This window comes from Ornithodoros turicata, chromosome 1, assembly GCF_037126465.1.
Source record: "Ornithodoros turicata isolate Travis chromosome 1, ASM3712646v1, whole genome shotgun sequence".
In the NCBI taxonomy this organism is placed as follows: domain Eukaryota; kingdom Metazoa; phylum Arthropoda; class Arachnida; order Ixodida; family Argasidae; genus Ornithodoros; species Ornithodoros turicata.
Window position 1 is genome coordinate 220,539,054 of NC_088201.1, and position 23,091 is coordinate 220,562,144.

The window sequence follows — 23,091 nt, forward strand, 5'->3', positions numbered from 1 at the left end:
TCGCATTTTCAACAATTCAGCTCGGAGAATGACTCATTTCGAATTTACGATTGGCTAGGAACGTGTTATGTGGCACTCCTCGATGGACCCTCGCACCCTCTTCTCTACGTATTTGCACCCTTCATCCTCACCCCGGCTTTCTTCGCCAAAGTAGGGACGGCGGCCACTTCTGTATGGTCAACAACAGCGTGCAGGTTCTGTCATTCCAACCCTCGTCCTTCAACTAAACTACAAGAGCAACTGACTGAACTGGCCAACGTGACCAATATCGGACCATATATGGCCATCTCTTGGCCCAGGGTGGAATTATGCTTTGTCGTGATATGACTGGATACGATTGATTGTGCACTGTGGTCTGACTCGCCTCACGTGTAAATCTACTCCCAATTATTATCCATATTCATACATAGAGGGTGACAAAGAAAGAAGGAAGCAATACCCGTGCATGGACTTCACTTTCGCGTTCACTGTGTTATTGAACTCCTGCATACCGCTGCACTCGGATGTAGATTCCCTCCTCACAATATGCTTTCAACTTGCTTTTCCCTCTATTACACATAAAACGAGACGATCGGGAAGAGATAGTCGGCTCCGAACGGCCAATCTTTATTAAATTAGCGTACTGAAATCTTACTATCAATGCTTGTTGATTTTCGGCCGCCTTTCGGAAGTATTCGAAGTTCAATTCAGATATATGTGCTTGACCATTGCGATGAATACGTATTTAGCAATACTGTATCAAATATCAAATACTCCAAATATACTCATAAAAATCACTCACGTGTTGATGTAGCGATAACTGCCCCGATTAATAAAATGAACAGCACCACTGAGATCACGATGAAGCGCACAGACCTAGAGAGGAAATGTAATATATGTGGGATGTGGAATTTCACTGCGACATTTTAATCTTACACGACAACTAAAGTGCGGCGGCTTGGCTCATGAACAGGAATTTTTGCCGCATCCATATTAAATCATACTGCAGCAATATTGATAGAAATACTTTGAAACCACTTCATTATCAATGATCTGGGTGCCTTGGTCGACTAGCATCGTCCTTCGTGCCGATTACTGCATATGGATCACTGTCCTGACTCAGAGGATAAAACCACAAGCGTGAGATGTGCCGCTATGAATTAAAAGTGTTTACTTTATTTCCAATTATCAATTCGCATGTAAAATGCTAGATGGCGCCACTAAATATTAGGTGCTAAGAATTCTCAAAGGGACCCATACAGCCATAAAAACACGCTAAAAGCAAAGCATTCGTTAACTCCTTGGCTAGACTCTCTTATCTGGAAACGACTGCAACGATGCGGTTGAGGACAGGGATAGCGTGTGGGATAGCAGGGACCGCTCCCAGAGCCGTCTCTGATCGCGGAGAAGCCCCATACAGTCCCATGTTCTACAAGAATGTAATATTGGCGGCCACGGCCCATCTCGCTACCAGCGGAGGTCTGGTGCGGCACGTAGGTAAAAGCGCCCCTGTGTTTGGGGGGGGGGGCACAGCAGGTGGCAGTTTCTTCCCGATAAAACGTCCAGGAAAGATTCCTGACTGCCACCGTTGTGTACGTAAGCGTATTGCGAGTCTCGAAACAAGTCCGTTCGGTACAAGCATGGCACCATACGCCGCCCAGTTCCACGAATTTTCCTCGTCCCCGCCGTCGACAGATCCAAATTCCGAGGGAACACGAGGGAACACATATATCGGCCAAACACGGATTGGTGAGGATATTGAACACCATAGAATCATGTGCCACGGTCACTGTGTTGACATGGAATGGCGTCGTGTGAATGACAGATACGCTCTTAGTGCTCCTGAAGTCCAGCTTCGTCTTGGTGCTGCATAGGTTCACAGGTCTCTCGCGAGAGCGCGAATGACGTAGGTCATTCAAAAGGGTTTTTGTTTGAAATATGAAAAGTCGATGGAAAAGCCAACCTCCCTCGAAACAGCTGTATTTCGAATTTTGTTAAAACCGGCCAGATTATTTTGCGTACAATAATGCCTTCATGGGACCTTGTTTCTTACACCGCAAGCAGTGGGTAATAGAAGTGGATGCCTTGCGCAAAAAATTATTCTTTGCTCGTGGCCCGAAGTAAGTGACCGAGATACTGGACCTATTGTCTAGTGTATTACTTACCATTTGCCTGAAATGACAAAAAAAAAGAAGAATGCAGGAGGTTAGCGTAAATGTCTCACCGTCAGTACTGAGCGTTGATCATGTTCATCATGCTGGTATTGAGCTTCTTGCGGATTTATTTGCACTTACCTTCGTCCACGCGGTTATCCTCTTCGGGACGTACTTGAACACCTAATGTAAATGGGAGTCGTTTCAATTAAAGGCACAAGCGATGTGTGTCGAACCGTTCACAGATTCTATGCTAGTTGCCTTATCACTATGGCTTGTCAGAGCAGAGCACGCCAGGCTCAGGCATTCGCACGTTTTCAAAGGGCATATTGTTCTACGCGTTTCTTACACACGTTCAGCCACACCAGTGGACATTGTCGCTGTGAGTGACATCAATTATCTTGTGGAGATTAGGTTAGGCAGAGCATGTAACCGCATAAGGGGTGGCAACGTATCGATGAATCGAATCCATCAACTATCAACGGAATTCAAAACAGGATGCTTCCCAGTGCACGAGGAGTCAAGAAGCAAGCCCAGGCGGGGTGCAATGCCCTCTGCCAATTCCCTCTGCGGGGTTGTTGACAGACTGTAGTGATGATAGCTGTGGTAACACGTTTAGAGACAGAGAGCCTGTCCGGCTTGGTGGAGCATCAGCGAGGAACTGAGCTCATGCTTTATTGCTCGAGCGGACAGCATCAGCTGTCCTCGTCTTCGCCACAGTAGCCCCCCCCCCCCCCCCCAACGAAAGTGACTTCTTCACTCCAAGAGACTCTTTTGGGGGTCTTGCGGCGGATGCTGGGACGGCCGGCGGTGCTGGTGGTCAGGACCGCTGGGGTGTCTTCGGCGTCGACGAAAGCCGGTTTCAGGCGGTCGATGGAGACCGTTTCGGGGCGGCCGTGGCAGTGTATGACGAAATATTTCGGGTGTCGCTCCAGGACGGGGAAGGGGCCGGAATAGGGAGGTTGCAGCGATTTCCTCAAGGCATCGGTCCGGAGGAAAACGTGAGTGGCGGAGGTGAGTTGCGGAGAGACAAAAGGCTTGCCGGACTTGTGTGCTCGCCTAGGAGTGGGTGTGATGTGGGAGAAGTGCTCACGCAGGTGCTCTACGTAGTCCGAGGGGGTAATGGCCGTTGAGGAAGTGGGCTCGAAGAACTGGGCCGGAAGGGCAAGGCTAGTGCCGTACACCAGGTCGGCAGCGGTGCAGCCTAAATCCTCTTTCCACGAGTCCCGAAGTCCCAGGAGGACTAATGGAAGACAGTCGTGCCATTTGGATGAATTGCCATAGGCCATGATGGCCGCCTTCAGGTGACGGTGGAAGCGCTCGACTATACCGTTGGCACATGGGTGATATGCAGTCGTGCGACAACGGTTGGTACCGAGGAGCTGCGTCAGTGATGTGAATAGTCGAGATTCGAATTGCTTGCCTCTATCGGTGGTGATCTGAGAAGGGACACCGAACCTTGCGACCCAGGTGGAAACAAAAGTGCGGGCGACCGTGGCGGCAGTGGCGTCTGGCATGCGTACGGCCTCAGGCCATCTGGTGTATCGATCGAGGCAAGTTAGCAGATATCGGTGATTGTTCGAGGGCGGCAGGGGGCCGACAATGTCGATGTGAATCTGCGTGAACCGGGCGCTCGGCAAGGGAAACTGGGAAAGCGGAGAAATGGCGTGGCGGTGGACTTTTGCACGTTGGCAGGAGAGGCAAGATCGGGTCCAGTTATGGATGTCAGTATTCATGGAAGGCCAGAAGTAACGGGCCGTAATCAAACGTTGAGCTGCCCTGACTTGATGAAGTTGATGAGTTGATGAAGCGCGGCGAAGAGGGGTCGCCGGAAGGCCTTCGGAACGAAGGGTCACTCCGAGCTTGTGGATGTGTCACAGTAAACAGATATGTCTATTCCCGGAAAACAGATCTCACGAATGGCCCGGAAGGAATGGCTGGATAGTAGGTGTTGCAGCTCGGAATCAGATTGTTGATGATGAGCAACGTCGGCGAGGTTAAGGGGGGTGTGCTCCAAAGCCGAAATGCGGCTTAACGTGTCAGCTGGAACATTGTCGCTACCTTTTACGTGCTTGATCTCGGCACTGAATTCCGCTAGGTACGCGATATGCCGTACTTCCCTGGAGGAACGCCGAGAGCTACCTGAACGATAGGCGAAAACCAAGGGTTTGTGACCTGTGAAGATGGTGAATGACCTGTCCTCGAGGTAGTATCGAAAATGCTTGACAGCCGTGAAGGCAGCGAGGAGCTCACGTCCAAACGTGCTGTAGCGCTCTTCTGTGAGGGAGAACTTTTTCGAGAAGAACGCGACAGGTTGCCACTGGCCCTCAACGCGTTGCTGCAAGACTGCGCCGATGGCGTGGTTAGAGGCGTCCACCATTATAGACGTAGGTGGGTCCATGACGGGGTGGATCAAGGTCGCTGCCGACGCCAGTGCTTATCTGGCTTCCTGAAAGGCTTGTAAGGTATCGGAGGACCACGAAAGCGTCGTGCCTCCCGACGTGGTCTGCCTCAGGAGCGCCTCAAGCGGTCGTAGTATTACCGCGCAGCGTGGAATAAAACGCCTATAAAAATTGATCATTCCCAAGAAACGGCGGAGCTGGGTGATGGACGACGGCAGAGGAAAGTTCTGGATTTTCTCGACTTTGTTTGTAAGCGGGGAAATTCCTCGAGCGTCTACTCTGTGTCCTAAGAACTCCAAGGCCGGAACTCCGAACTCGCATTTGTCGGCATTGATCAGCAGCCCATGGTCGGCCAGGCGTCAAAATAAAGTTCGTAAATGCTGAAGGTGTTCTTCGGGTGAAGCACTGGTCGAGGTAGTCGAAGCACAAGTCGTCGAGGTAGGCGAATACGAAAAGTAGCCCGCGAGTGATATTGTCAATGAACCGCTGAAAAGATTGGGCAGCATTCCGGAGGCCGAACGGCATTCGGAGAAACTCGAAGAGGCCGAAAGGGGTGACTATTGCGGTTTTGGGAATGTCTTCCTCGGCCATTGGTATCTGCTGGCAGGCTTTCATTAAATCTATCTTCGAAAACATCGTTGCACCGGAAAGACCCGTGGTGAAATCAGAGATGTTGGGCAAGGGGTAGCGGTCGGGAACGGTAGCCAAATTTAGCGCGCGATAGTCACCACAGGGTCGCCAGTCACCGGTCTTTTTAGGAACCATGTGAAGGGGCGAAGACCAGCTACTAGATGATGGACGAATGATGCCGACAGCGAACATGTGGTCGAACTCTTGTCGCGCAATAGCATGTTTTTCGGGGCCTAGGCGACGTGCCTTTGCGAATACTGGTTGGCCACTTGTTACGATGTGGTGGGCGACAGGGTGCTTGACGGGCTTCGTCCAGTCACACGGGGCCGTCAAGGATGGAAACTGGCGTAAAAGATCGGCAAAAACATTGTTCTGCGGAAGAGTGATCGCGAGGCCGACAGATGTAGCGCGCGTGCTTACGCCGTTGACCGTGACGCCAGTAAGGTGGTCTACCAGCCTTTGCCCAGCGACATCGACCAAGATTTTGTTGCGCCCTAGGAAATCGCTGCCTAGGATACAGTGCCGAGTGTCAGCAACGAGAAACACCCAGTGAAATGTCCTGCGTAATCCGAAGTCGAGAGTCAATGAACGACGGTAGTAAACAGGAATTCTGGAGCCGTTTACTGCTGTGAGATACATGATGGGCGTCATATGGTGAGGCCGGGAGGACGCTGACCTCCGCTCCGGTGTCGACCAGGAATTTGTGCTTGCCGCACCGATTCTTGATGAAGAAAGGGCGACCTTGCCGTATGTGGTGGGGGCTACCGGTCGCCGCTAGTAACCCCCGGCGTAGTTTCCCTGCCATGCGCACGGAGATTCGCATCGCCGAGCTCTGCGACCGAAACGGCTGTGGAACCAACAAAGGTGGCGTCGGCGCGTTGGCGGCGAAGTGGGAGGAGTCGGGGAACGTGCGGCACGGCGACGTTGAGTAGAACGGTCTGGGCCTGAGGAAGTGCGGTCATGGGGTCCAGATCGCTCGAGTATGTCTGCGATACGGCGGACTTCTTCCCGTAGCGAGGCCAGGTCAGAGCTTTCCGCTGCTGACACAGAGGATGCGTGCTGTGGCAGGTGCTGGGAAGGGGCGCTTGGTGAAGATGAAAAGTAATGTGTGCCTTCAAGCGCTGCCAGCGCAGACGGGTAGCACGAGTCGGAGAACAGCTCCATTGCCTTATCCGCTCTGGTAGCTAATGACGCAATGTCGGTCTCTTCCGTAACAGACAGTGCCAGCTGGACGGCATGAGGAAGTTTTGAGAGGAAGAGCTCACGAAAGAGCTTGTCGTCAAAAGCAGCGGTTCTCAGGATTTGTTGCATGTATCTGACGAGCTGTGAATGTTTGCGGTCCCCCAAGGGTTCCTTTGAGAAGAGCTCGTGCAGCCGCTGACGATCGGACGGAAGAACCCTGCTGATGACAGCACGCTTAAGGGCGTCGTGGGGATCTTGTAATGGAGGTGAGCTGATAACGTCGCTGACCTCGAGTAGCACGTCCTCGGAAAGGACAGACAAGATGTGATGGTACCTAGTCGATTGGGTAGTGATGCCGCCTAATGCGAATTGAGATTCCGCCTGTTGAAACCATAAGTCGGGGTGGGACCGAATATATGGTGGCAGGCGGATAGCGAAATGCCCAACGCGGGCCGCGGTAGGTGAACCTCCCATGTTGCAGTTCGGATCGTTCGGGTCACCACTTTAGAGACAGAGCCTGTCCGGCTTGGTGGAGCATCAGCGAGGAGCTGAGCTCATGCTTTATTGCTCGAGCGGACAGCATCAGCTGTCCTCGTCTTCGCCACACACGGATCTGCTTTGACTTGTGATGTAAGAGCAGATTTTTGGATGGGTAACATCAGAGGGGATTGGTGGGCAAGGTATTAGGAGCATGCAGTTTGCAATGAATTTGTCACTTCAGTGCCATGTCGTGCGTCCATGTTCGTTCCCTAGCACTGGCACTGAGCACGTATTTATATGTTATACCAATGAGCGCAGCTTCCCTCTCTATTTATCAACCGGATAAACCGATAACGTATGAACTGGTTCATTGTATCAACTGGTATCGCACGCACTCGTGATTCCTATCAACCTTTATCACATGAACCCGTGAATCAGGTCAACTGCTATCCTACGAACTGGTGAAGCAACTCTGGTATGAACCTATCGAGATAAAAATTACATAGATGAGCGAATTCCACGGAGTTTAGGTTATATCACGCGAGAGGAGGTGTGGCTGAATCGTATTATTTTCCTGTGCGGGCACCCATGCCCGGACAGGATGTTTTGACAACGTATCAACCAATCGGTGTGAAGTAATGAATAGTTGATTAAGGGCCTTTGAGTGAATTAGCTATGTGGTGATCACTCGGCCTACTTGTTGGATATTTACTCGAGCAATAGTTAACTGGTTACTTCATGATAGAAATAAGTACACAAGCCGGTGAACCCTACGCAGTTGAGGGAACCTGGGTGCACAACGTACGAACCCAACGTGCTTGACGTGTTCTGCGCATCCGCATATCGTATCAAACATGGATTAGGTAAATAAATATTTACTCGGGCGACTACCCGTGTGATGCAAAAGTTGACGCCAAATTGTAATTAACTAATTGACTCCGTAGAAGGGTAGGAAATGCAGCGAACCCGTAGGGAAAGTCATGCTCGCCGACGCATTATTACCATTAGACGTAAGGTGTACCGAGCGTGGACAGGCGTCACACAGTAGGTCAATCAGTTCCATAACGGGGTTCCACGTTCCACAAACGGGGAACGTCGAACTTATCGGACATTTTATCGTATGATGATTGTATCATTTCATGATAACGGTTGAAAAATGTGCACCGACTTATTTGTGTGACTTTCTTGTGTGTTTTTTTTTTTGGTCCCGGTCGTCTCTTACGGAGTCATCGGCTGTTACAGGTCAGTGGCAACACTTTTATATCCCTAATTAACCCAAGATAAAGTGCACGAACCCAACGATAACGCCACACTTTGTGCGTACTCGGTATCGACGTATTGTATCAACCAATCGGTGAGATGGGTCGGTAATAAATAGTTAATGGAGACGTAGTCAGTAATGTATTTCTCTCTAGCAATTGAATATTTCCTAATTCGTAATTCACTAATGAACTACTTCATCCAACCCTACTGAAATCAGGTCAGACGGAGTGTGTAAGAACGTGAATCGTACCTACTTTGTGTACGAGTTATCGATCAGTCTCGTCGATTAGCTGGTTATAAGAGTCAACTAACAAAAGGTGAGGCGGTATACACCTCTCACGAAGTTTCTATATGTCTTCTCACACGGCAGGGAAATGTATGTGCTGGGGACCATCATTATCTGTCCCTTGGAGGTCACGTGCTACATCGCGTTTGTAATGATAGCAGGAGCAACTTGAGGTGTCTCAACCACGGCTCGCGATCGCCAGCACTTGTCGAGCGGACGCGTCCCGGGACACAGCGACAACGGCTTGCGAAGGAGACTTCGGAGTAACGCAAAGCCAGTCTCTGTAACATGCGACAGTCTAAGCGGGCAAGACAGAATCGCTAAAGCGATGAAGACAACCACCTGCGTCTACAACGCAAGCGGGACTTCCAATGCAATACCTCCTTCGCCTTACCTATGCAATACCTCCTTCGCATGCACTAGTCCTGGAAAATACTGCGAATTCAGCGTGGGTACTCGAACTCAGCTTCCGTGGGCTTCGTACGGGGCGAATTGTTGCAAGGGACCTACACGCATGCCTATTTCAATGCAACATCGAGTGAAAAATCGTATTTGGGGACTAAACTTAATATGTGTGGAATTTTACAGTGATATGATCAGTGTTGCTACAGCACGCCGTAGCTACAGCCGCTTGAATTCCTAGACCTACCCAGCGGCCAACTTTAACAAATCGCATCGCGTTTCTTGCATTCCACTTGGTCTAGATACTCTTACGACAAAACGTTCTGCAAATGTATCTAGTGAGACTCCAACGTGTCTTTTATGCCTCTGCGCAGCCGTTCTCCATCTGAACGCCATTAAAAATATAATTTGAACTTTCAGCGGCAAATTTCGAGTTTGTACGTTAACGAGCCATGGACTCCTTTTTCTAGGAACATATTTTGTGAGACTCACCCGGTTGCGCGACGTTTCCCCCGCCTCCGCTTGCGCTTTCATCCGTACCTAATAGGCATGACAAAATTACCGCACAGCATCAAGTTCTCCAAACGCAAGATCGCCTTGACACATGGCCGCAACAAGTAAAGCAAAAGCGCACTCAACTTCACAAAATCGCACTCGGAATGACGGCTGTTGGGGCGGAACAAGTGAAATATTTATTGGAGAAACCAAAGCCAAAGGACAGCAAGCGCCCTTCGACACGACGGATTTCCTAGAGCTGTCAGCCAACCAGGGCGCCGCCCGCTGAGTCCGTGCTGATACGTTTTACGGGCGAACGACTCGCTAAGCGGCAAGTGAACCAGTTTCTGAATCAGTCTCGTGTGATCTAATCGCGACAACACAGGGCACGACGACTGTTTGGAGGACACCACGAATTACATGCTACTGTTTAACACGTTTCCGTTTGTGAAGCGCGCAATGAATGAAACGAGGTAAATGGATGAGATAGCAGTGAAACAAGACAGGTAATGTAATGTCAGTGACGTATTCAATTCCATCCGTCGCTCATAGGTGTCGCCACGACAGCGTAGGCGGAATCGTACAATTGGGGGGCGTCTATTTGATTAAATATGCTCGAAGGGCACTCGTATCCATTTCGAAGGATATACTAGGGACTCGGAGCAGAGCACGCTAATGATTCTCGAAAGCCTGGTCCGCACTATTGCGTTTCAATACGTCCGTCTGTGAACCCACGCTAACCCCTTCGAAAGCGACGGACGCTTAGGTAAGCAAAGTTCAATTTTTGAATGGAGAGATGACATACATCCGGTTGCTGCCCCGGCAGCCGTGCCGCAGCGCGCTCTTATCGGTAACCTACCTTATTCTACCTACCTTCTACCTACCTTCTCTACATTCCTAACCTACCTAATCTACCTTCTTAAGGTAGTCGGCCGTAAGCAGTTTCTCGCCAAGTTAGTCGTGAAAGTGTAGACGTTAATTGGAAACGCATGTGTTCGTCACATTGAGACGTTGACGGACGGACTATTGAAAACCAATAGCGTGGACCATGCTTTAACTTTTCTAAGGACAAGACAGACGGAACCTATTAACGGTGATGAGAAAGAGGGATATCGGGTATTACGTTATCGGGTTATCTAGGCGTCGATACCTTTCACACGATTCTTCAGAGATTCCCGTACTGCTTGTAACTTCGATCCTTGTGTACACTTGTCGCATAACGCAAGTAGTAGTACAAAACGTTAGGGAGTTTTAGAAAAGAGGAAAGAGTTAACTACCTCACTGAAGCAGTTCTGAGAATGCTATGGGTGATCGTGTACTAGTTATCCAATTTCCTTCCACAGGCTGACATCACACTGCTGAGTATCAGTATGACAGCACCCTACAGTTTCCGTAGTGTACGTACAATGTACTGAAACTATCTAATCGGTACTGTTGAAGCAAAACCGAATGGAAATGTACGCAAACTGAGGAACAGTAGTAGAGCACTGTATCTCTTTGAAATATCGGACACCCGCTTCAATCAATCTCCACCGAATCGACTGTATTGCAAATTACGACAACAGAACGAAGTGAAAAACAGGAATGACACAGTATGAACGCAGGTACTCACTCATTTTGTTTCCTTGCGGTACCTTGCGGTGGTGAGGAATTCGGGATAGGATGAGAAACTGAAACTGGTTCTCGAAGTAACCGGAATGCTAGCGTTCTTCCCCTTCTTCTTCATAGGCAGGAATGCTCTCGTGGCTCGTGGAGGATGTCTTTCTTTAACATCTTTCTCGTCAAACTGCGACGCAGTCGATGGATGGTAATAATCGTAATGACTGAATGATAATAAACAAACGAATGAGGGCGAACAAAAAAAAAAATGGACCGCTTCTCGGTGTGGATCGAGGTCCGCGAAATATTGGGGCGTAGAGTTGCATATGGTAATTTTTAATGAACTTTATTTTCCTAGTTCAACTATAAAATCAATAACTTAAAAACCCGAGACTAGGGGACAAAAAAACGACAAACACAGACAAGGTTTTTTGTCCCCTAGTCTCGGGTTTTTAAGTTATGGATCTATACCACCAGCTCGCATGCTACCTCTCTATCCTCTCGTTATAAAATCAAGTTGAATCATTAAGAACAATAATTTGTATGAATTCAATTCATCCTTTTATTTTCAGGCACCCATAAACGGATGTATGGTATACCTAACTGTGCACACTTAAATACACACATAATGGAAAACATCATATAATGGCGAAGTCCGCTGCATGTTCTAGTGCAGAAAAAAAGGTATGCTGGCTCGAACGTGTCATGTTGCTTTGGTCGCATCCAGCGGCCATCGCGTTAATTGTTCCTTGCCTTCACGCGTTTCTGCACTCAACGAAAGACCGGGACTAGGAATCCCGAGCCGTTTTTACAATCCTGGGACGCCGAGATTTGTAAATGTAGATCCCGGAATCCCGGGGCAGGATCTTTTTTTTTTTTTTGCAACTATCCCCAGGGTGCTGCAGAAGTCTACCACAGAGTCTACGCCTCGCCTGGTAGCACATGTCTGTCGCCAACGCAAGATATATGTACCATGTACTGAAATAAATTTAAAACTGCTGTGTTTGTCTCGTCTTTTGTCCCTTTCGTTGTCCCACTGCACTGGTTTCTTTATTATCGTTTTTTCGAATATGCACCATCCTTTAAATACAGAGGGATGGAACTTCCATAGAAGCTTGTTACAACCGCAGCAGAGGAGAAAAGGGAAGCCGTTTTTCAAGGGACCCTGAAATGCAAAAAAAAAAAAAACAAGTTGACTTCAATTTACGTTACACGCTATATTCATTTCCTACTTGTTACCATAATTCAAATATTTAATTCCGTTACAAAGCAACAATCAAAATTGTGCCGGGCTCTTTCTTGGTTCGAGCTGAGCCCTAAACCACGCTTCAGCTCGTGCATGAGTGTTTTTATTCCATGCTGCGAGTGAACACGTGTGCCACGCCATGGACCTGTCCCGGTGAAAAACATAGTGCACGTGGCGAAAGACGTGAACATAAATGCTGCGAGAGGAACATTCGCGAGAACTGTTGTGGGCTACAATTCAGTGAGTCGGTGTTGAAAAATGCAGCAGTGCGCATCACGCCGCGCATATACGAAACAGTACCATTGGACCCGTTCCAAATCCACACCGCCACGATAGCTATGAGCGCGCTTCTCCTTCTGTCTGATTGGATGCCGCCAAACTTTGGTACCTGGAGATCCCATTCCTTAGAAGTCGGCCCAGGACACACATTCTCCCTGGGCGTCAGTCGTGACGTTGCCCATCTTTGTGAGGCCGTCAACGGCGGGCCGTTTCACCACCACTAGCACCATCCGTTGCCGCAAAAGACGGCTCTGTTTTCGTTGCCTTTTTCTTCTAAACGGTATCGTTGTGTGAGATAATTTTGTTTGAATGCGAATGTGTTTCTCGATAGCATAGGACTTCGATCCTTATTGTGAAGGGGCTCATTATTTCATTCCCCACATCACCACCAGCAACAGGGTGGAGCATTGCCCCTGGCGATCAAGCTCCCCATTCATCAACTCGCATAAAGTTGTTGTTGTTTTGTTTGATCCATGGGCCATCCATCAGCCTTGATCTATCGACAGGTTTTGAGCCCAACAAAGCAGAACGCTATCTACTGAGCTGCTAAGGTTGTCACCATGTCGTTTTGCATTTTCACGTAATCGGTTAATTATCCGAAGCTTCTATGGTTCCTTAAAGTGACAGTCCGGTCGAAAACATGGGTCTGGAAAACACCGTCTTATGATTTCTAATACTCCGCACAACAACCGTGCAAACTATTTCAGAAGAAATCCTATCGCGCGATTTATAATCGATTTTTTTCTATACCGCAGTTGGTCCTGAGTAAAGGCCGCAGCGAGCTCTCGCGTGACGTGCATAAGAGCAAGGCCGCACGTGACCTGCGCATGCCTGTTTGCGCGATAGTTGGTTGTTGCGTGCTAGCATTTGCCCATTATGATGATTTTGAGTAGCAATCACAAGTTATGCAGAGTAAAATGCTGAGTAGCGTCACTGTAAATACAGGTATGAGACGCAGCCTACGGTTCAGTACACTCATAGAAAAAAACACCTCTCTGCATTCCCAGCAAATGCGCAGTCTTGCGCCCCACTGTGTCCATTGGGAACGTCATGCTCACGTGACTGATGACGTACATAGAGGATCTTTAGGGCAAGGAGTATGCCAGGGAGAAAAACGAAACCGGATGCCTTCAGAGGAGAAGTTTTTATTCGGTGTCTCGAAAACCACGCCGTTTTGTGAGCTGAAACTTTCCACACAGCATGTAAGCCTCCGTGGCAGTTGGAAAAAATCAACTTCCGGTTCTCCCGGACTGTCCCTTTAATGGCGTGCAAGATGAGACCGGAGCACGAGCTGGAAGAAGTTGAAGAAATTTCATTCTACACGAGCAGCGCGAAGTTAGGCATATCCTGAACAACATCGTTGCTCCTCCTTCTATTTGCAATCACTGTCAAGGCGACAACCTCAAATAATATGGGTAAGTGGCTGCCTTCACGGTACCTTTATATCTTGCTGTTGCCGCTCCGTCTAAAGTAAAGGCTATGAGCTGGACGGATTTCCGATTTCTTCTACCTAATAGTACTCTTGTGAAGACAGAAATGTGCCGGAGGATTGGGAATGTGCTATCGTTCTCTCGATATATACGTCGAGTGGGAGGCAAAATTTACACAACTACCCGGCAGCATCCGTAGCTTGAGAAGCTTGAAAAGTGATGGAACGTAATGCAAGATATCATTTGTCTCCAGATAATGACGCTCCCGGAAGTCTTTCCCATAAATCAGCATAGTTATCCGGAAAGGTATATTCACTGCAACGTGTCTGTTCGAAGCTGTTCGCGATCTTGCGCGCTGCTTGAATGAAGGAGCCCACCTGAATTTTCTAAACCCCTCTGCTAATTACACCTTAAATTATTACGCTGATCGCTGCTGGTATTCACGAGCCATTAGATGAATGCTTGTATCTTCGAACACAGTATGTTCCATTGCAAGGTAGTCCACCCGACATTGTTGCAACGCTTTCTTATGTGTGCTAGGGATCTGTACTGGAACACTTATTTTTTTTAGCATATATTAACAATAGCCATACTGATGTCGACTGTCGCATTACTGTAGGTCTGTTCGCAGATAACTTTCTCATTTATTCACCAGTCAAAACGGTCAAATTTTACTTGACAATAATCTCAGGTGTACTCAGACTGGCAGACGATAATTGTGATAAAACTATTCATTAAGACGTGTCGACAGAAAATAAAAACTATCATTGTTTCCATGATCAGATATTGAAGTAAGCAATGAAATGGCCGTCTACGGAACGGCGGATGCTTCGGACAGAGTGGGTTACTGTGATGGATCTCTCATCTGTTCAGATATCTCTACCGTTATAGCAAATATTGTCTCATGGTGTGAACAAGGATGTAAACAACCGTATTCTCACATTAATGCTCCTGTATATGCTTGCTCCTGAAATCTATTTGACCTAATAGATGAGTCTGTGAGCGTATGAACTAACAATCTCACAAATCCGGTCCTTTCGGAGACTATAGGCAGATCTGACTCAGGTTTGTCACATATTGTGCATGTGTTTGAAAATACCCCAACTGTACCCCACTAACGAGAGGTGTCGCCTTACGAGCGCCCGGTGATGAGGCTAGCGATCCTCTTGGCTCACCTCCTATCAATAAAGCGATGAATAAATGTATAATAATGTGCGTACTAGGCCGGTCATATCTGATTTTACGGGCAAATTGCGCGTGCCTATATCGCCTTCTAGGGCTCTATACCCCCAACACCCAGATCGGGGCAGAGACTGCAACGGCAGGCGCAAAGGCGTGAGATGCGACGTAGGCGTGCATGACGCGGTGAAGGGGTGATGTATCCTCCCTGCCGTTGCGGTTCACACAAACAATTTAGTCCGTACGGGATAGTACTGCGTAGTGTACAGTTTGGGTAGGTGTAAGGGGGGGGGGGAGGGCTTTAACAGGGTCAGATCTGATGAAGACACGCGTTGCGTCCCGAAGGTCTTGGCGTCTGTCTGCTCTATACGATGGATGGCATGGTCCATCATAGAACAGGTTGCACAGCGTAATAAGTTCAGGAAAAATCGCTAAAAGGGCGGGGGGGGGGGGAATCTTGATAGGGTGAACCGGGCACTAGAGCCCAGCGCAGGTGAGATTTTTGGCATCCGCATCCGACTCGCACCTCGCAAACGTTATCCGCATCCGATCCGCATCCACAGCACGCACAACAGTTTACATCAGCATCCGATCCGTTGACCAAAACGCACAATCCGCATCCCATTCCGCAAAATCCGCACGTTTCGAAGTACGCGTAAAGACCGCCGGAAGCACAGGGTAAAGTGGGGCTACTTGAAGACGGGGGCAAGTTGAGGACAGTTTGGGTTTTTCGCGTGGCCTTTTCTAAGCAATATTTTTCTCTCGTCTGTAACACCAGGGTGAGCACAGTCGTTGTCTGGACTTTGAAGTAACGCGTTGACGTCCTGCACGTGGCTTTTTAGAAAGACGTGAGACGCTGTTTTCCAGATGTGGTCGAGGTAACAGAGGCCCTTTTTTGTCCCGTCTGTAACTTTCGCGAGCATTGACTTCCAGTTTGCTCATTCTCCTCCTCGTCTTAATAAAATATGACCTCACCGTTATGATGCTGTGTCATTGTCCTGTGTTTCAACGTGCACTACTTGTGGCTGACCGTTTCGGCTGTCCCAAACAAGACACAAAATTTAAACCCGGCATTATTTTTTGATGTCATCAATTTACCCGTAGGGTGGGGTAAGTTGATTAAAATATGTAGCCTGTCATTTTTGTCTCGTACGAAATAAATATGTCGTTTGTACCACAGTAATTTGGGGATCATTTCCGAAAGGTTTGCGGATTCAGTTAACGAATTATGGTACAATTTAGGCAATTATTCTGAGTGCTATTAACAAAAAAGTTCAACTGTCTTCAACATAGCCCACCTTACCCTATGTTGGTATAATTTCGGATGCCTCCGTGCTGTCACGGAAGGACTCACGAAGACAAGCAAAGGTGATCATTTCAAGAAAGGCGTTATGGAGAGACTTCTGAAACGCGTGGAACGCTACCTCATCGGTGCTCGCGCGGTTCGAGAAGCCAGAATGCCTTCTCTCCCGTCTTGGCCGTGCATGGTCAAAGGTCTCGCAGCGCAATACAAATAAATTGCTGGTGGAAAAATTACACCACGCGGTATATCCGCATCCGATCCGCTACCGATCCGCTGCCTTCGTATCCGCATCCGATTCGCATCCGACCTCGCGCCATTCGCATCCGATCCGTACACTGCAGAAAGTCCTAAATTTTCAAGTTCAAATTTTCAAGTATCGGATATCCGCTTCCATCCGCGGATAGTGCAGGGCTCTACCGGGGACCATGGCCGGGATCTGCGAGACTGATGATCAAGACTAGCTCGTAGGTTGGTAAACTGCGTCGACATTTTCCACGTTTCACTGGTGAAGCGATCAACGGCGAACTCGCGAAGTTGCTGTTAGGCTGAGAATCCGTTGCAGGAAGCACAGCAGCAAGGATAGCCAAAGCGTAGTCGGTGATGCGATCTGCGTGTTCGTCCCTACGTTACCCGGGTGACATCATTGCCTGTTAGAATAAGGCGCACCTTGTCAGGGAGACGACTAAGGAAAGTCTTGCGAAAGACCGACCAATGCTCTTCTGCATGGTTTCCAAGCAATTTAGTTGCAATTTAGCAACCTTCGTTGCTGGCCACTTCGTGTTTAAATAATCCTGAAACAACACTTGCGTTAAAAATATTCATCCACGAATTTCGCTATGCAAATGTGCAGAAACCGCGGTGACCGCGAACACAGGGATCACGGCGCACGTAATTTTGCGGCAATGGAGATGATTTGAGTAAGCATCGATCTGTTCTTCAGATAAACCACTTTCCGACCAAGATAAACCTCCGTCGGCGAAAGTCATGCGCTCCGGATGCGCGTTGTTTCGGTATCGGCTCATTTGTATGCATAAATTTTTATGCGATGGATATTTGGCGACACGCGTTCTTTTCTGGATTTTGACGAATGAGGTATACTCTGGTAGAGTGGAAAAAGTCAGGTCCAGTAGTTGTGTAGACGTTGGAAAAACGGCAATGAAGCTTGCTAAGGTTCCGCCAGGTAAGAACGAAATGGTGTGCTCGCAGCTGTACGTGGACACTTAAAAAGGAAAGATATTGGGAGAAGAATAAGAATGCGAGCATGAATAACAAGAGTTGGATTTTCTTCCTCCTACCTGCATTATTCTCTACTTGGTTGCAAAACCCCTTTTGGTTCAAAAGAAAAACGAAATCGTATGGTATCCTAGTGGTCCTCTGCTCTGTTGTACTCACCGCTGACCGTTGAATAATTCAGGTACCAGGCGTCGTATTTGCTTCCTCACAGACTGCAGAGCGGCGTTTCTTTCGATACCCTGGTTCATTCCCGCTATATTTTTATATTCGTTCCTAACATTTGTGTCAAAGGGACATTCGGCTTTAAAAATCACATGACATAGCAAAAGGACGAAATACTGAACAAATAAATTAAAATATCAGCATTGAGTTCCTTTGTTATGTATTTATTTTTATTTTTAAAGCCGCTCCAGGGTTATTACTTTCACAGGTCATCCCCTTGGAGCAAATTGTAAGGTTCGTATGCAGAAATATAACGATGCGCTTTGTTCCTAACAAATGTTCAAGCAATGACTCGCCGTCCAATTGTTGCATTTACCAATTGTTCCCACGCTGTCCCATCGACTGTTTCAACGGTTAAAAACTTTTTGGCTAATTTTGAATAAACAGACGTGTATTAATTGATCATTATACATTGCTCTAGCGAACACAGGTAGTTATCCGAATAAACACTCCACACATATTGACCAGTAAGGTTTTCATTGAAACTATTTAAGGGATTCTTTTTCCCGGCATCAATCCAAAGTTGGAACAATCTCCCTCAGCAAGTTGTGGAATGCGACACGCTGTCTGCTTTTGTTGACTGCATTGAAATGCATTTTACTTCAATTTTGTAGACACTGCTTTTACACCATTCATTGTATTTTCCCCTCCGTCTGTATTCTAAAGTAATTCTAAAGTATTCTAAAATAAATTAATGCTGAAACCAGCGTTGAAAAGGGAACGCCGCTTTGCCGTCTGTGTGGAAGCGAATATGATGCCAGACACCTGAATCATTCAACGGTTAGCGCCGAGTACAACGAAACAGAGGCCGATTAGGATGTCGTTTGGGGCCGTGTAGGATTTCGTTTTTTTTTGTTTTGGACCGAAATAGTTTAAGCAACCCAGTAGAATATAGTACAGATGTGAGGAAGGAAATCTCTCTTGTTTATTCAACCCTCGCATTCTTAACCAAATCCAAATATATAATTCCTTCTTTTACGAGTCTATGTACATTTGTGCGAGTTCACCATTTCATTATTACCCGATGAAGCATGGTCCACCACGCGAAAGCTTTTAATAAATTTTAGTGAGCTTCACTGCGTTTTTCAATTGTCGGTTTACAAAGGCACAATTGATTTCAACGGGGATTGCCTCCCGTGCCGCTAACTCAGTTTTGTCCTTGTAGTTACACACAGTCCTCCAGAGTTTGCCGCCGGGCCATAGAACTGATCTGTAAAAACGTAATCTATGCTGCTCCCATAGATTGTTGGATAAAAACAAAAGGTGAAAAAACAACCTGATAGATGCCTGTGTATGAATATGCTCCCATATTAAAATAATTCATCGTAACGTGCATTTTAAGTTCATAATTATTTATCTTAACTTCGCAGCTGAGTTTACGGGATTCTGGTTTATAATCTTTACAGAACAGAACTTCTCAGCCGATGCTATGAGCTCAGCAGGCGACATAGAAGAAAGCATGAGTCTAAGTTATCCTCTGATGCCAACGGAGGAAATAATTGTGGAAGGTGAGTGCGGACCACATCAGACTTCGATTCGAAGAGTTTCCCGTAACGATCCTCTAAGGCTATGCAGCATCCGATGGCAGCATGAGTGGTCCCTAGGTTAATGCACCTTATTCCATCATGTTCTGCTTCTCGGAGGCAAATCCAGTGCAAAAAACTGCACATCACCTGAGTGTACTTCCATTGGTCTGAAAGAGTGCCCTCTAACTGTGTAGATCTGTTAGTAATTTCAAAAGGCACCAGGAATTTATTCCCATGTCAGGGAGTACGTAGAGCGGTTGACTGCGTGGTTAGTACGGAAATGAAATAATAATAATTATAATTCGTCGCTTTCCGTCACGAGATAACTGATATCATGAGAGACGCCACAGTGGTTGGGTGTGCGGATTGATTTTGCACACCTGAAAGTTCTTGTCAAAAGTGCGCCGAAGTCCAGACAGGTGGCACACCACACGTCCGTCGCCGAAGACTGCCCGTCTCAGCCACTCTATCCGTATATCCCTCAACCAATCTGCCACTGTCCTCGCGATCTTGAGATCAGTACGCGGATACACTGTCGAGTGAGCCACCCAGAGCGACAGTCTGCAAATTGAAGTGCATCTAGTTGCGCTGCGGACCCATGTAGTAGAAACAGGCAGTTGTACAGTTTGATGCAGAAGGGTTCTAACCATTCGTTTTTGTATTGCTTTTCTAGGGGACGAGTAAGTATGATATTTCCCTTTCGAGTAACCCAAGTCTGAAGCACAACCGATTTTTGTGCTCTATCAACTATGGTGAAACATCGAGGTATATGAAGTGTTGCCACACTTTATGCATCTGTGTAGGTTCCGTGCATATGAACAGAGCAAGTTTACTACGTCACTCCGATACACACCGTATATAGCTTCACAAGTTCTGGTTGTTAATTTCTGTAGTTTACTAGAGGAAGGGACGCTAACAGGACCAACGAGAGCCTTGTTCAAAAAAGATCACTTGTACTTGGAACGCGTATATTGTGTTGGCGATATGCATCGCTTGATAAGTGGCTCGGAACCTTAAGATGAGTGTGCGGAATCGCTGGCTTAAGGTGGTGGTCGCCGGTGTAAGGAATTCGAGACCGTTCCTCAGGATCTCCAGGATCCAGGATTGAATATCGAGAGTAAGATAAACCGACACAGCGCGCAGACACAACCCTGAGGCAGCAACACCGACTCAAAAATACTCCAAAAGCCCCAAAAGCCAAGCCCTGATGTCCGTTCTCACCCCTTTAGATAACCGAACTGGTCTGTCGTCTCCTCATTCTGAATTGCATTAGTGATGCGTCCACTACGGGACACAAGACATCCGCATTAAATTGTTTTCTCTTACGTTTTGTCGGTGTAATTCTTTTCGTTGTATGTACTTACTCAAACATATGTATGCTCACTTGAAATAAGATGACTCGTTTTATTCCCACGCATGCTACCATTTTCTCTTGACATATTTTTGCATATATTTTCATATTTTTGCGACCAACCGAAGCACCAACCGAACCAAGACCAACCGAAACCTCGAAACGAAAGTCTGGAAAGCAAGAGGCAGTTACTACCCGCTCTACTTACTATTGAAAAACAGGCTTCCCTTTCGAACTTCACACTGTTTATTCGCCAATGAAGTGGCTCAGTCAATGAAGGTGTTTCCTAGCTGCATGGTTTTAAATGCTTTCAGATACCGTATACTACTCTAGTTTATTCTTAGCGCGCAGGAAGCCACGTGATCCGCTCCCCCATTACCCATACGTTGGTTGTCTGCTTGTCGTAGCAAATGAGACCGACCCATCCTGAGAAAGCCCGGGCTATGGTCGACAGAGAGAAGTATGACACAGGCGTTCTCAGACTTTCTCAACACGGTGCCTGTCCACTTCCTAACGTTCATCAATGCCATGTTTTTTTAAGCCCAACCTACACGTCATCATCCGTCTGTCTTTCTTTTTCTCCATCTCTTTCTTGTCGTTGTGAGATGTTTTCCTGTTCCTCCGCCTATACGTCAGCAGTCGATGGTAGGCCACAAGTTCCATTCTAGAAAGGAAACATGGACAACTAATCTAGATCATTCAAACATGTGGTTCCCGCGGCTCACAAACCCGGGTTCGTTCCGTATCCGACCCGCCGCAACCCCGAGGAACACAAGCACAGCAACTATCAACGAGAAACAAAGTCTATTCCCTTACATAAAATCCGGCGTGTTTTTCAGTTTGCCGCCTGAGCATCGCCAACAAAATCCAGAGAGAAAAGGCGCCCTACTCTCCCGTACATTGCCTTAAATGCCCTTGGATAGGGGCTTGTCTTCATGCTGCATTAAATTAAATATTAGATTATTGTTGTAGGCAACCGCAAATAGAAAGCGTAGTAGCAAGCAAGAGTATCAGTAGCATTGAGCAATGCTGCAACATTTTTTTCTGTTCGTTACAGTTCGTTGTGCTGCACGCTGTCAACCACATTCTGTGTCGCATTTATCGTTTCTTTCATTGTGGCATTTGGTAAGTTCTGGTTTTCAAATACTAGCCTTCTGAAATTTCTTCTCGATTTCCAACCTTATACAAATTACAAGCTCTCAGTCGAAGCAAGGGGATGTACTTATTCGCCTTCGTGATCCCAAATCGCGACTGTAGTGTACCGCTGTTGTGTACCCTTGAACTCCTTGGGCATAAAACTGGAACACTAAAACAAACGGAACAATATGACATGTATGCAGTGTAGCTAGGGCAGTTGCGAAAATAGAACGCTTTATTCAGAAGTTTCGGAGCAAGGAAGAAATGGAGGACGAAAAAAGAGGACGAGTTGTCACCGGTCCATCCTTTCCCCAATGACTACAATGCGCATCCTGTTTTTTAATAATTTTTATAGCAGAGATTGCAAGATAAGTCACACGGAGATATTAGGTGCCGTTTCGGAACGTTATTCTTGCGAACTTCATAGCTACGCGTACGTATGATTTTGCAATTGAAAGTGCGCTTTAATAAATGTCGCAAAATTATCATTCTGGGGTGAAGAGTTTCATAGATGGTATCCCAAATTGTGAACATCTGCCTCTTCCTTCCGTGTTTCCCAACAGTGATGTTGAGCCAGCAGTCCAGTATGGGCAGCACTAGTACGGTGTACAGTAAACCTGGAAACGGTGCACCCGACAGAGGCTCGCCCGGGCAGAAGCCTAGCACTAGGCATGCATCATCGACGCAGACTCCGAAAAGAGAAACGACCAATGCGATCCCGACTCCGACCACCAGCTCTGCATCTTTGACACTCAGTCCTCCAACTGCCATACCAGCTGCTGGGTCGACTAGCAGTCTGAGCATCCCGACGACGTTGAAACCAACATATTCGACTGAGACGCCAAGCATCTCACCAGCTACTACCGCCGTTACAAATCCTGTGATAACAAATGTGCCGAACACCACTAGTTCCAGTACTTCCACCACTACTTCCAGTACATCCAGCACCACTACCACTACATCCACCACCAGTACCACTACATCCACCACCAGTACCACTACATCCACCACCAGTACCACTACATCGACCACCAGCACCACTACATCGACCACCAGCACCACTACATCGACCACCAGCACCACTACATCCACGACTAGTACCACTACATCCACCACTAGTACCACTACATCCACCACTAGTACCACTACATCCACCACTAGTACCACTACAACGACCACCAGTACCAGTACATCCACCACTAGTACCACTACATCCACCACTAGTACCACTACATCCACCACTAGTACCACTACATCCACCTCCAGTACAACTACGTCTACCACCAGTTCCAGCACGTCCTCCACTAGTACGAC

General features: G+C 47.5%; 2 protein-coding genes across 2 annotated transcripts; both read right to left on the minus strand.

The window, feature by feature from the left end:
* Positions 1 to 2,140: 2,140 nt before the first annotated feature.
* LOC135394895 (uncharacterized) lies at positions 2,141 to 3,421 on the minus strand. The gene is made up of 3 exons (XM_064625947.1): positions 2,893 to 3,421; positions 2,274 to 2,315; positions 2,141 to 2,151 (listed from the first exon to the last, which is right to left on the minus strand). The coding sequence occupies exons 1-3, from the start codon at positions 3,419 to 3,421 to the stop codon at positions 2,141 to 2,143; spliced, it is 582 nt and encodes a 193-aa protein (XP_064482017.1).
* A 2,517-nt stretch (positions 3,422 to 5,938) lies between these two features.
* Positions 5,939 to 6,820, minus strand: LOC135394899 (uncharacterized). Its single transcript, XM_064625961.1, has one exon. The coding sequence runs from the start codon at positions 6,818 to 6,820 to the stop codon at positions 5,939 to 5,941; it is 882 nt and encodes a 293-aa protein (XP_064482031.1).
* Between the last annotated feature and the right edge of the window lie 16,271 nt (positions 6,821 to 23,091).